This window comes from Nansenia antarctica (genome assembly GCF_963989245.1).
Source record: "Nansenia antarctica genome assembly, chromosome: 10".
NCBI classification, from domain to species: Eukaryota; Metazoa; Chordata; class Actinopteri; order Argentiniformes; family Microstomatidae; genus Nansenia; species Nansenia antarctica.
Window position 1 is genome coordinate 4,644,921 of NC_137680.1, and position 15,059 is coordinate 4,659,979.

Here is a 15,059-nt window from a genome sequence, read left to right on the forward strand (position 1 = left end):
CATTATTTTACAATTAAGCAAATTATTTTACAACAAGAGCTACTGTCTGTCTGCAGAGCACAGAGGCGTAGGGAGCGAGGGAGGTCAAAGTTCCCTTCAGCTCAGAACTTCATTACAACTACACAGTCCTATCATCCATTGTCCAAAGCAGTGTGCCAAACGTCAGTTCTCCAGGAGCAGCGGTGGCTGCTGGTTTCTGTTTCTCTATTGCACTTCGTTGATCTGAATATGTAATTGACTGCATGCCCGGTTACCCAAGTATCAGTCTGTTGTTACGGGGGGGAAGGATGAAAATTACATGTAGCAGAAACAGCCCTTTCCACTGGCGGATTAAGCTTTGTGAATCAGGCCCGATCCTAACCATTACGAAGCAGGGGCGTTATGCTCCTTATAACCTTGAGGGGGCGCTGATTGCAAACAATGTAGTGTCGACGTCCTCCTTTCAACTGTTACAGTAACTATACCGTACCTATATTTCATGATTACAGAGTACAGCAACACACAGAGGACCGGGGGGGGGGGTAAATCTCAATAAAGAGACTTCCTTTCCTTGTCTTGTCTTCATTTTTCTTGATTATTGAGATGCACTGTGAAAGTAAGTAGAAATGTGAGACCAGGGTGATGTGACAGTGAGTGTGACATTGTCACAGTGAGGGTCTCTCTCCTGGCTTGCTTCTCTCCCGGGGGGGACCATTATGTATTTGATACAGTCAGTATGAGCACCTGGTATATACTGAACGTCCCTCGGTGGCTGAATGATCCACAACGTCACACTCACGAGTCACCACACCCTCCTTTTTCTTATCTCTCTTGTTCCACCTCTGCCAGACAACTGTCCATTTTCCAACTGACCAACAATGTCTCACATGTCCTCCCTCTCTCCTCCTCCTCTCTCATCCTCCTCCTCCTCCTCCTCCTCCTTCTCTACCTCACCCAAACACCTTCTTCCTCCCCTCAATGCACACTCACACTCGATCCACCTTCCTCTCCTTCCCTCGGTCCCCCCGCCCCTTCATTCCGCCCCCGCCTCTCTCTGACAGAAGTGAGTCAGCAGCGTGTCCAGGTCCCGCCGGTCGGCGGCGGCGTACAGCGAGCTCTCTCCCATCATGCTTAGGGCCATGCGCAAGGTGGACCAGATGTTGTCGGACATCATGGTGGCGGCGACGCCTCCGGGCAGCACCCGGCTCGCAGCCGCCGCCTCGCCGCCCTCCCCCGACGCTTGGCGCTGTAGGGACAGGGCCTCCAGGAAGTGCTCCACCGCCTCTCTGTAAAAGAAGGAAGACAAGGGGCGCTTAGGTGGCGTAGCGGGTTAAGCGTTGACCATGTAACCGCAGGGTCCCCGGTTTGATTCCGGCCGGGGACATATCCTGCATGTCATCCCTCCTCTCTCTCTCACCTATCCTTCCTGTCTAAATCTCTGCTGTATCTGTCAATAAAATGAAAAATATGAGTGGGACTGCCCCACTCAGAAAAAATTACTTAAAAATAAATAATAAATAAAAATAAGGAAGACAACCAGGAAGAACAGGATCAGGCTAAGAAAGTTATAGCTTTTAACACTCAAAATATACATTAGCTCACAGCTATTGCTGTAATTTGCTGATGATGAAGAGGTTTTGATCAAGCTTTTATGAAATGTAATTTGTTTGTATGTATTGCTGTGTTCCTCAAAAATAAAAACATCAGGATCTTCCGTCTCACCTGTGAGCTCCTAGGTTGACGCAGCTGATTCCCAGGTTGTATCGACTGCGGACGAACCCTGGCTGTAGTTCCAGCGCCCTCCTGTAGGCGGCGACAGCCTCCTCTGAGCGGCTTCCGTTGGCCAGAGTAGCGCCGAGCTTATTCCACAGAAGATAGTCCTGAGAAAGATAGGGGGATAGGGAGGAAGAGAGACAGACATATCAATACACTTGCATAATCAAGAATTTTTTTTTGTCTCAGATAGAGCTTGGGGTCTAGACAGGTCTTGTGGAGGTAGATATAGACCTTAGAGCAGTGGTTCTCAACCCTCTCCACAGGGAACCCCAGCCGCTCCACATATTTGATCTGTTCCACCACCAGCACACCTGATTCAACTAATCATGTATAAAGCAATTATGGTTTGTACTTGATTAGTTAAATCAGGTGTGCTGGTGGTGGAACAGATCAAATATGTGGAGCGGCTGGGGTTCCCCGAGGAGAGGGTTGAGAAACACTGCCTTAGAGCATGTATTGCACCTCTAGCATTAGTGCTAACCTGTGGTGTAACAGAGAGGGCCGCGGTAAAACAGTCCACAGCCTTGTCGTACTCCCCGCTCAGATTGAACAGAACTCCCAGACCACACTGCAGTTGGGGGTCGACCCGGGCAGGGTCAGAGTTCGCCGCGCTCAGGAACAGTGACTGTACCTCTGTAAACAAAGACCTGAAAAAAAGAGAGAGAGGGAGGGAGGGAGAAAGAGAGACAGGAGATAAACAAATACTAAATGTGTAGCTAAACATGTTTGCACCATTCTGTGTCACTTTGATCACAAATGAAAAGTACGTGCAGGCACAATCTTAAAAAGACAGTTTTAGTGCCACTCACTCTGGCAACAGTGACCCAAATCGCTCCCTCTCCTTCTCCCTCTCTCTGTCCCCGTCCTTCTCTCGCTCCCGTTCAAACTGCTCGAGCACAGGGCGGTACGTAGGATTATGCCTCAGCCAATCACGAAGGGTCTCACAGGCCTGCCTGTGCAAGGATTCGTTGGTGAAACTGACAGCCAACGCCATCAGAGCAGTTAGGTTGTCGTTCTTCAGCTCTATGCATCTGATGGCGGTAGAGTGAGAGAGAGAGAGAGAGAGAGAGAGAGAGAGAGAGAGAGGAGTGGAGAGACAGACAGTAAGGGAGAGGGGAAGGAAGAGGAAAAGAGAGAATTTTTAATTAGTCACCAATACCCAAAGCCAAGTCTTCACAGGCACCAAGGTAGCCCTTAAGGAAACGTCAATGATAATCATAGCATCTTGTCATGGTATGCAAGTCATACATAAGATATAAAATGTGATATCATACACAAGATAAAATATGTACCCACTTCATGACTGCTCGTGTCTCTGAGCCTGCTACTGTAGCTGATGCTTCTATTCAGTTGTTAAGTCTGACGTCAAACGTGACGTTTAGCAATTTCCGGGTCCAAACAACAAGGGACACAGCACTTTCCTGTTTTTCCCATATTTGTCAGCGTCTTTGAGCCTCGGAAAAGCGCTATATAAATATAATGAATTATTATTATTACTGAGGCATTTCGAAGATAGCGCCTCAGCCAACGTTGGACCCGGAAACACGTCACGACTTAACAACCAAATTCTGCCCCCTTACCTGCGGAGGGCGCTGATGGCTGCAAATTCTTGTTCGTTTTCTGCCTGACATGTTCCCAGATATTGCCATGCCTGAGAATGAAAGATGAATGAAAGACAATTAAAAAATAGCATTTCAGTGCATCACAGTAATCCCTAAATGGGCTTTATAAACGACAGAGAAAGGCAGACACAGGGGAGTGTCGAGGAAAGCCTTTCAGCTAGAACCCCTCTCAAGACCTTTTCTGTCGACAATAAAACCTTTAACAAAAAACAGCCATTATACATTTTCTATCTACCTTAAAGAACACATATTTCAATGAAAAAGGGGAAGAAAGGAAAGAGCGAGAGAGACAGAAAGTAACGGCCGCCCATGTTAACGGGTTAGAGCAGCAGTACAGCCCGTGTGAGACACGGCACGCCAGCTAGAGTCGGACTCTTGCCTTTTCTTTTTTCTTCGTATGCTTTTGCGCATTATAGGCAAAACTCAATGTACAAAGATAGGGCTGGCAGTAGCAGCTCCGCAATTAGAGCCACAGAAGACACGCAGCCAATAAGGAAGACGCAGGCGTGAGAGTCGGAGCAGTTCCGCCACGCACTGGCGTTGCGTTTACACAGGCGTCCGGTGTGTTCAAGGTGTTAGATCTTGGTGGGATTTTCTAGAAACATATATGCTTATGTCACTCACACACACAAATACACATACATACACACACATATACACTCTATTCTCATGCCACTCAGACACACACATAACACATACCCACACACTTACACACACACACATTCTGCTTCTTCCAGGTCAGCCTGATCTTCACGGTTAGCAGTGACGCCACAAATAGACAGATTCGGGGGTTGTTATCTTAAGACCTTGGGGGGTTGTGGGCGCCAGGGATGGTGAGCTCATTTCACAACGTGACATCTGAGATAACATGAAAAGTATTTAAACCTGTCTGTATTTCACAATGATGTCGAATGCTGATACTCTGCTGACGAAGCTAGTTTGCTGTTGTCTTAATAAATCTTACACCCGTGTTCATTCTATTCCTTGTCAAACCGTGTATGCTGCACACCTAATCTATCCTGTACACAACGCATTTAAGATCTCGAATCCTCAATAGATTGATCCATTCCATCATTTTACCGACAAGAAGATTCGTCAAAGGCTTAAGAGACAGAAGAGGAAGCTCTTGTGATAATGCATTGATCCATTGATACGCCCTCTCACCAGCTGGTTTTCTGGTTCTTTCTGTACGGCGCTCTCAAAGAGGCGCACAGCTCCAGGGATGTCCCCCGCCTCCATCCTCTTCACCCCTTCCGCCAGGGGGTCCTGGTGGGACAGGTATGGGTTGTCCTCCTCAAACTGGTACCCCTGAAAGGACGAGGAGAGCAAGAGTTCGGTAAAAGAGAGAGGAAGAAGGTTTTCTGTGGGTTTTATTCTGTTAAATCTTAGACCGCGTCTCACCAGAACAGGTACAGACTGGAAGATGGCCATCTGGTGTGACCAGGTAAGTAGGAGCCAGGACTGACAAGATTAAGATTAACTAACTATCTTAACAAGATTAATTAACAATTAAGATTGTTGTCTTTATTTGCACTTGACACCACGGACCTCATTGTCTCTTAGCTTGTTTTATAGCATTTTCGCTTTTTAATTTGTCTAGTGTGTAATATTTGTGATATGTTCTATGTGTATATGTTTGTGAATATGTGAATATGTTTTCTGTTTTTGCACCTTCAGAAGAACCACTACAATTTCATTGTACAGGCAACTGTAAAAGGACAATAAAGTCTATTCTATTCTATTCTATTCTACAAGTACCTTGTCGTAGGAGGTGCTGAGTAGCTGGTCAAAGTCAGACAGCCAGGGGTGGCTCTCTGCGTCTCTCTTTGCCATCTCCTCCCATTCCTGCTGCAGCTTCTCCCAGAAGTCAACATCACTCTGATAAACACAGGAGGACCCAACCATTGACCATCAGTCAATCCATTCATTCATCCATATCTTCATTATTCATGTTTTTATCTTCCCACCAGCTCTTTCCTTCCTCTCACCTCTACTGCAGCTTTGGCTTGCTGGAAGTCTGGGCCTGACGCGGCAAACTCATCTACCCACGATTCTGCGGACTCCACCGACACCTGGACAGGCAGGCAAATGAGTGATAGTTGACAGGAACACTTAAGCCCAGTGCACACGGCGTGCGATGCAATATTGTCACATGACAACATTCGATTCTCCATTCACACCCACACACTTCGGTGGTGTGAATTGAGAATCGAATGTTGTCGTGCGACAAAATCGCACGCCGTGTGCATTGGCCTTTAAAGTTAATGACTCCATAACACTTGAACTGAGTTGAGGTTATGACAGTTACATAGAAGAAAATTATGGGTGGGGTTCTGAGAGAAGAAGAAGAGATAGAAGGATGGGAAACTAAACACAGCAGAGAACCACTAGCCTTCTCTCAGTCTCCCTTCACCCCCTACCTAAATGGTAAATGGACTGCACTTATATGTAGCGCCTTTATCCAAAGCGCTTTACAACGGCCTCTCATTCACCCATTCACACACACATTCACACACCAATGGCGGCAAGCTACCATGCAAGGCGCCGACCGGCCTGCTCACTGGGAGCAATGTTGGGGTTCAGTGTCTTGCCCAAGGACACTTCGACATGTGGCCAGCCGGGGCTCGAACCGCCGTTCTGCCAACCTTGCGATCATTAGACGGCGGCTCTACCTCCTGAGACACAGCCGCCTACCTCTGAGCAGCAAGCATTCTACATCAACTGTGTAACTATCAATGCCAGTTCACTCAGCAAATCACTGAGTGCAATGTACAGTATCTTCCTGGGAAGTGCAAAGAAACTATAGGAACTATAAAGGGAGTAAAAAAAAAAAAAAAAGTGGAAACTAAAAATATCTGTTTAAAAAAAAAAGAAGCTCAAGTCTCCTGGGTAGAGTTCCCATGGCGTCAGGGGTCCTACCTGCCTGGCGACAGTAGCCCATTGCCGGGCCTGTTTAGCCTTAGCTTTGTCAATCTTCTCATATGTCTGTCGGGTTTCCAATGGGAGACTCCCTCCCCCAGTCTCATCCAGGAACTATGGCAACCAGGGAGGGGGAGGGGGGGGGGGTCAAGGTTGTTGCGGTGAGGCGAGGGTGTTTGGTGTTGGGGGGTGGGGGGGTATTAAGGGCAAGGGTAAGCCAAGAGTTCAGGACAGGGTCAAAGGAGGAAAACGAGATGCCACAGTTAAGGGCAACTAGTGACAAGAACCATGAGAAGACCAATGACTAAGATATTTAAGAGGAAAAAACAAGATTGAGGTCATTTCCATTTTGGATTCACTCAATTCAGGAAGTAAATTGAAATTCAACACAAAATCATCCCATTATTTGTGAATTGAAAAAGCAATTGACCACAACCCTATTACGTTAAACATACAATTTCAGGGGGGACATGTCAAAGTCACAATGGGGATCGCTAGGGGAGGTTTGCACAACTTTGCAAAGAAAGTTTGCAAAAATACGATATAAAGGGAAGAAATACGATATAAAGAAATACGATATAAAGAAATACGATAAAGGGACATAAATACGATATAAAGGGAAGAAGCTGACATTACAGGAAAAGTAATGGCCACTGTTTGGTTAAACATCTGTAGGGGAAAGTTACTGTACATCACAATCAGTGGGACAAAACACCGGGGCTAAGACAGCTCCCGGTGAGTTGACACTTGCACTCTTCCCTTGGTATCCTCAATGGGAGATCCTCGATGGGAGATGGCGCGTACCTGGTTGAGGTTGGAGGCCCAGTTCTGAGCCTCCTTGGCCTGTGCCTTATCTGTGGTGTGTTTGCCTGCTCTGTCCTCCACTGTCACACTGCCCTCGCCAATCTGCCTAATGAACCGCAGGAACTACACAACAACGACAACAACAACAACAATGACATAATAGCAAATACTACGGCTACGGGGCTAGCCTAATGGATCACTATGATAACATGATACAGCAAAATACATTTCTATCATATGACACAGTTTGACAACTAAGAAATAGCTACAACTTGAAAACATGGCAACTACTGTGACTGTTTTAATACTACATTACCCCCCTATGGACAAAGTTAAAAGAATGGGGGAAGATACTGTATGTAGAAAAGATATGTCGAAAAAAGAATGAAACACACACAAAACAAAGTGACAAAGATACAGTGTTTGTTTACACACACAGATATGGAATCTGTGCTGCTCACCTCAGTGTTCTGTAACTTGGGGTCGTCAACCTTTGCCACAAGCTCATTGGCTGTTTGCTTCAACTCGTCTCCTGATTGGTACTCCTTTGTCCTATTAGAAAAAAGGTGTTTAGCATCATATAAACACAGCAGGTTTATAGAAACCAGCACAGTCCATACTTGCTGAATCAAACCATTACTGTTGACTATGTGAAAAACACTAAAAGATAAAAATCACTAGAACTAGAACTAGATTCAGAGTCAGATTCAATTTAATTGTCATTGACAGAGTACAAGTTCAAAGACAACGAAATGCAGTTTGGCATCTAACCAGATTAGTGCAATAGTGCATAGTGCAAAAGCCATAAAAGTACAGTGTGATATGTACACGGGACAAGGGCGAAGATATGTACAGTTAAAATATGTGGAGTATGATATGTACAGAACAAGTGCAATGGATATCAATACAATATGTACAGTGTGCAAAACAGCAGTGGTGCAAAGCTAAGTTGAAGTCCTGAGTGGTATGGGGGGTGTGTTGTGCGCAATGTTCCTCCTGTTGGGGGGTGGAGGGAGTAGAGGTATCGGGGGGGGCAAGTCTACCAAGCAAGCATTCTACATGACACTACCGGTCTTTTACATAAAGGACTGGTATGTAACTGTGTAACTATCAATGCCAGTTCACTCAGCAATCACTGAGTGCAATGTACAGTATCTCCCTGGGAAGTGCAAAGAAACTATAGGAACTACAAAGCGAGTAAAAAAAAAAGGTGGAAACTAAACTAAACTAAAATATAAAAATATCTGTTAAAAAAAAAAAGAAGCTCAAGTCTCCTGGGTAGAGTTCCCATGGCGTCAGGGGTCCTACCTGCCTGGCGACAGTAGCCCATTGCTGGGCCTGTTTAGCCTTAGCTTTGTCAATCTTCTCATTACTCTCTTGGGTTTCCAATGGGAGACTCCCTCCCCCAGTCTCCTCCAGGGACTAAGGCAACGAGGGTGTTTGGTATTGGGGGGGGGGGATTAGAAGTTTGAATTTGATATTAATGAATGGGAGGTTGTTAATTGAAGGGTAAGGCTAAGGCTAAGGCTAACCCTAAGAGTTCAGGACAGGGTCAAAGGAGGACAATTAGATGCCACAGTTTAAGGGCAACTAGTGACCAGAACTATGAGAAGACCAATGACTAGATATTTAAGAGAAAAAACAAGATTGAGGTCATTTCCATTTTGGATTCACTCAATCCAGGCGATCCAAGGCTACTGGCCGGGATTTGGAGTTCAGCAGCTTGACTGACAGCTGCAGGGGAGAACCTGTTCACAAGCCTGCAGGTGTGGGAGGAGCCTAGACTCCTGTACACTGGCGGACTTAGGGGTAGTGGTGGTCTAGTGGATAGTGAGTTGGACTTGGGATCGGAAGGTTCAAATCCCGCCTGAAGCCACACCACTACTAGTGTGCCCTTGAGTAAGGCACTTAGCCCTCAGTTACTCCAGGGGGAATGTCCCTGTAATTCGTAATTGTAAGTCGCTTTGGATAAAAGCGTCTGCTAAATGGCAAAATTATTATTAATTAAATTATTACTCAGGGGGGGGGGGGCAGGGGGGGGCGACCGCCCCTCCTGGTGCCCCCACGGTTGAAAAACGTGGTTATTCAGTGGTTATTCAGACAACCCTTCGAGAACTGTATGATACAACCAGCAGCTCAACATCACAATATCACCATTTTCCTCAGGGAACATTCTCAAGGTATCCATCTTTCACTGTTTCTGTCCTTCCCTTCTCCCTCTCCCTCTCCCCCTCCCCCCTACCTTTACTTCTCTTCCAGAACATTCTCGCTCCCTCTCCCAGGTCTCTCTCTCTCTCTCTCTCTCTCTCTCTGTGTTCTCACCACTCCAGCTCCTTCTCTCCCAGGTCCCCCAGCCACAGCTTCTCCTCTGACTGCTCCAGATACTCCTCTGCCCAGCGCCCCGGATCTGAGAGGGAGGGGAAATACAGAGAGAATAAGAGTGTATAACAACTGTGTGTGTGAGTTCTGTGTGTGTGTGTGTGTGTGTGTGTGTGTGTGTGTCGCAAGGGGCCACCACACCCACTTAACAATCCAATTCCTTTTTCTCATTGAGCCCATTGCTGAATAGGCAAGAGAAGTTGACAGGAACAATCATGAATAATCAACGAGGATGCGTAGGAAATGAAAGGTAGCGCAGTCTGTGACGATGATAGTGGTGAACTTGTCGGATTGAATGAACCCTATGTGCCCCTATGTTTCTTCAAGTATGCAAATACATTGTCTGTCTATATGTTATTTTTTCAGTTTTTAACCTTCATTTCTTTTCTAAAAACACGAGATATCCCCAGACAAGTAAATTATTTATGTACTATAATTCAGTCAATATTTTATGGATTTTTAAAAATACCCAAAATATTGTGTGTTTTCACTCACTGTCCAATTGAACATTTATCATAACTTTTAAAAAATATTGATGCCCCTTGCTAGCGTGTGCGTGCGTGTGTGTGTGTGTGTGTGTGTGTGTGCGTGAGGAACAGAGAGGTAAAAAAGACCCACAATAATAAAAAAAGTCCCTTTACATTACATTTTTACATTGTTGGCATTTAGCAGACGCCTTTATCCAAAGTGACTTACAACAAATACATTTGACTAAGTAAGTAAATCATTGATCCGTCAGTCATAGCTGGAAGCAGTCATCTATGCTCGGGCCAGGGGCCATTGGCAGTCGTAAATGTACCTGTGACATCAGTGATGAACTCTTTGGTCCAATCAGCATCAGCTGTGTCACCAAGTCCCGCCTGCCCGCCTGCTGAAGAGGCGGAGTCAGCTCCTGACAGGAACTCAGACGCCCAGTCACCGGACAGGGCCAACGCCGCCACTCCAGGTGCTAACAGAGGTAAACGGACAGCACAAGTTAACGTTTATGGTTCAACCCTAAATTACAGGAACAGTACAGGTGGATTCAAATCTAGTGTAAATCATTGACATTTCGTGACGTTAGAATTATAAGGTTCTATCTCAATTTTCAAAATTGAGTTTTTTACATAATCTGACCCATTAGGTGTTTATTAATGTCTGTGTGGTGTTATTTTTAAAATGTTGAAATTTTTGAGTTAGTAATTAATAAAATACAAAGGTTCCATCTCACAAAACATAATTGAATGTAAAAACTTTGACGCTCAATATCTCTGAACTCCCCTGAACGGAGATAGAACCTTATAATTCTAAGCTCACGATTTAGTTGAAACCATTGTTGTCTTGATACATGTGTGTGTACCTCTCTGTGGAGCTGGCCTGTAGTTCTGCTGGTCTATTTGCTGCATCTCCTCCAGTAACTGGCCCATGTCAAAACTGTGGGGGGGCCGTGGGGGCGCCTGCATGAACTCATTCACCAACTAAACAACACACAAACAACAAACATACTGTAGGATTAAATGCTATCCTAGTCGAAAAAATTGCTAAGTAACTTGTCAAAGCAGAAAAAAGACAAAAAAAATTGAGCATATGAGCTAATATGAGTACTGACCTCCTCTTCAGTTGCAATTTCAATGGGTGTAGGAGGAATCTATGAGGAAAAGAGAGATGGTAAGAGAAAATGATGTGCGGATATATACAATGTCCTATGTAGCCTATGTAATGGGACAGTGAAACATTTTTCTTTTTTTGGTTCGACACTCTTTTAGGCTAATCCACTTTTTCATTTTTATTTTAAATCAAACAAGCTTTCATTTGATGGTATTTGCGTACATATTGGTTTCACCATTCAGAATTTACAACACTTTTTAAGGAGTTCCCCTACATCACAGGGTACCCAAAAGTAATGGGACAGATTTATAAAATGTCCAAAATAAGCACTCATGTTTTTAGTATTTAGTCGACAATCCTTTGCATGCAATAATTGCCTGAAGTCTGCTACCCACTGAACCCACCAGACACTGGGGTATACTCGCTGGTGATGCTCTGTCAGGAGCCTGTAATGTAGCCATCTTCAGTTTTGTTTTGTTTTGTTATTATTATTTATTTATTTTATGAGTGGGGCAGTCCCACTCATATTTTTCATTTTTATTGACAGTTACAGTGAAGATTTAGACAGGAAGGATGGGTGAGAGAGAGAGGAGGGATGACATGCAGGATATGTCCCCGGCCGGAATCGAACCGGGGACCCTGCGGTTACATGGTCAGCGCTTAACCCGCTACGCCACCTAAGCGCCCCCGTTTTGAGGCATTCTTTCCAAAACTCTTATCACCAGGAAAATCAAATGCATGTTCAATTGGATTTAAGTCTGAAGACTGACTTGGTCAGACAAGACCTATCCACTTTTTGGCCCTGAAATTGTCAGTGTCATGGCAGTATGTTTTTGGTCAAACTGCAAAGTGCAAATGCAAAGCCTAGAATCAATACTAGACATTGACAGCTCTCTTATGCATGCACAAATGATAGGGGGACTATGCATAAAAAGTGCTGTGATTTCAGAATGGTAATTGGAAATCAACTTCCATCATTATGTAAAAGCTGAGAATCAAATAAACCGTATAGTTATGGTAATCCCATTACATATGCAGGGCATTGTACTATTGTGATGATATAAAGTCAGGTGTATCAAGTATCACGTTGCAGTTCAATGTCCTTTACAGGTAGATGCGTCCCACTACAACAAAAGTTCAATAGTATGGGTCAGCATGGGCCGACATGAATAATACTCCATATTCAATTTGTTCCATATTCAAAACACTAAAAGGGCATGCTACTACTACTCACAGTGGGCGTCGACCTGTGCCTCCAAGCACCGCCCTCCTGTGTCATGTGACCGGTCAGCTTCATGAGGGGATTGGCTCCCCCACATTCCGCTTCCACCAGCTCCCGCATCGCCATGGCAACACAGGACAGTGGCGATTCCAATCAGACCACCTTAGAGCTGGAGACGGAGTGAAAGAATAAATTATTATTGATTTGAGGCCAGATTAACTCATTTGATACAGGTGTGTACATTCTGTGCATGTTCCAAACGTAGCCAACCAGCCTACATTATCGATGGTATTTAGGGTCTCTAGCCTGGGTGACAGACTGCATTCAACAACACTGGTTAGGCTCTACATCGTTGTCTTGTCTGCCAAGTTGTAGAAGGTGTCTAATGCAGAGTGACTGACTGACACCAGGCTATTCATGGTCTCCAAGTCATATGGATGATAACCCGTCTGATATAAATAGAGTCAATCCAATCAACTAGAGACATGAGACATGATCAAAGTCAGAGAGAGCTGCTTTGATAGATAAGTTATCATTAACTACCTAAGTATACCTAGGCTAAGTTAATCTATTTGAGGATGAGAGGGTTCGCAGGAGGCCATGCTGAAATCTCTCCCCGAGTGTCCCAGTCTCGAGTCTGCCCACTGAACTCAATCTGACATTCTCTGAAAAAACCCTGCTGGCTTCCTACAATCACACAACCTTCATGTAGACATTCACACCCACCCACCCACCCACACAAATACACAAACATGCACGCACACGCACACTACTCCCAAGGATGTTAACAATGTACAGTAGCTACTAGTAGCTACACAAAAGAACCTGCAAGACAACAACAGAATTTAAAGACTGCACACACAGACAGTGTTGGCTAGTTTTCACTCTTCCTCCTGGCTTACAGGCTTTGTTTAGGCTAAGGCAGTTCACCTCACCTGACCCCCAGTTCACTCACCTGACCCCCAACGTATAAGTTACAAAGACAACAACCAACCTCTTCGAAGGGAGTCATGTACTGCTGCGCCACAGTCCTCTGTCTCCTCAGCAAACTGTGTCCTCTCAATGGACCAGGACAGAGACAAGTGCTGTTCACTAGTATAGGTTATATCTAGGCCAACAGACGTGCCACTAGCAGATTGATATGCACAGTGGCTTACTCAACTTCCACTAAAACCCCTTGCGTCAGACAATAATGGCAATATCCATAATGCACAGCCGGCTCAGTCCCGGGAACTGAGAGAATTGAAGCCCTTGTCAGTTCACACAGTAACTGTACCACTCTACTCTCTAACTACTCTTTTACTGACAACACGAGATGACAATACTGTCCCATCCACAAGTGGTCCTCCCACTCCAGTGACGGTATAGATTGAAGGATTGTATTCCCCCTGACCCAAACAGCTGTTGTCTGATTAGGGCCACACACTTAAGAGGATTATAGAAAGATATTAATAAACACTATAGGGAATAGGGAATTTATGACAGCCACATGTTTACTTGTTCACATGCACAACAATCAACGAGATTGGTTTGTAGAAAAGACAGTACTAGGAAGTGGAATAGGCTAATCCACCCACAGGTCCCCAAGAGTACCGTACCCATTACCCATTAGTTTAATTAAATGAACATTTAAATGAAACATTTAATAACCCAACAGCTGACACATGTTGTAAAAAAAAAAAAAGATGCCAGCAATTTCTGATGCACAGCTGCCCCATAACCCAGTAGTTTCCAGTATGCATATAGAGTTGAAAGCATACATGCATGCAAGAAAGGCTCATAGGCTGTCATCTTGTTCTATTATGCAAAATTATGCCAGCAATTTCTGATGCACAGCTGCCCACATAACCAATAGTTCCAGTATGAATATAGAGTTTAAAAGCATGCATGCTTGCAAGAAAGGCTGTCATCTTCATCTTGTTCTAGCTACCTAGGCAGGCTAAGCACTGGGCATTGACTGTCTTCACACAATAGATGCACTGTAGCTAGCTAGCTCCACTAGCTTAAGCTAGTACTGTACAGTGCAAATGTGGCTAATTAGCAAGCTAGCTTAAATTGGCTATCTAGCTTAGAGTATCTTGTACAGTGCAAGACAGACACCCCCCAGCCCAACAAAAGCTCATACAGCCTAGCTAAGCTAACCACAGTAGCACACCAACAGTATTGATCATGTGTTAAATGTGACATACAAGTAAGCATGCAATCGATTGATTGCAAAATTGCAAAATGTTGGTCTCACCTCCTATTATTGCTGCTGTTCGGGCAGACCCTCCTCTCTCCTTATTCTCTCTCTGTCTCTATCTAATTTGTCTTAGACTAGATTAAGATTGTACTGAAAACATAGAAATTGTTGCATGAAAAAGAGTGGAGCGATGCGCTCGTGCCAGTGTGCAGAATGCAGGTTTAGCTACGTGTGTTTATTAGCGCGTGTCTCTTTATTTACCTCCTTCCCCCGATGACCCACAAAAATCTACACTGATATGATACACTGGTATTCACGAAGAGTATTTACGTAGGTGTACGTCAATTACGTAAGGATTGGAATACAGGGGGGTATTCCATCAACGTCGCTAAGGGAAAATCCTGGCTTATTTTTGATAACTTCTCGCGAGACTTATCAGAATATGCCTGGATATTTTTAGGAACTCTCGCGAAACTTGTCAGACTAAACCTGGATTTTCTTTTAGCGAAGTTGATGGAATACCCCCCAGTGCGACCCAACAGCAGTTTACTTTGTCATCAAATGATACAATGTAACAAGCGTCTGTTTG

At 44.7% G+C, this 15,059-nt stretch overlaps 1 protein-coding gene across 2 annotated transcripts; it reads right to left on the reverse strand.

The window, feature by feature from the left end:
- Positions 1-1,012: 1,012 nt before the first annotated feature.
- Positions 1,013-14,728, reverse strand: pex5 (peroxisomal biogenesis factor 5; the record flags this gene model as incomplete). 2 transcript variants are annotated; one of them, XM_080540442.1, is made up of 16 exons in its annotated part: positions 14,528-14,728; positions 12,301-12,457; positions 11,068-11,106; positions 10,819-10,936; positions 10,279-10,428; positions 9,423-9,507; positions 7,562-7,652; positions 7,101-7,223; positions 5,366-5,449; positions 5,136-5,255; positions 4,542-4,685; positions 3,336-3,406; positions 2,565-2,786; positions 2,237-2,402; positions 1,702-1,859; positions 1,013-1,265 (listed from the first exon to the last, which is right to left on the reverse strand). In XM_080540442.1, exons 2-16 carry the CDS (start codon positions 12,412-12,414, stop codon positions 1,013-1,015), a joined length of 1,938 nt encoding a protein of 645 aa, XP_080396568.1. In that variant the 5' UTR covers positions 12,415-12,457; positions 14,528-14,728. The 2 variants fall into 2 exon arrangements, with proteins under 2 accessions (XP_080396568.1, XP_080396569.1); XM_080540443.1 differs by lacking the exon at positions 7,101-7,223.
- Between the last annotated feature and the right edge of the window lie 331 nt (positions 14,729-15,059).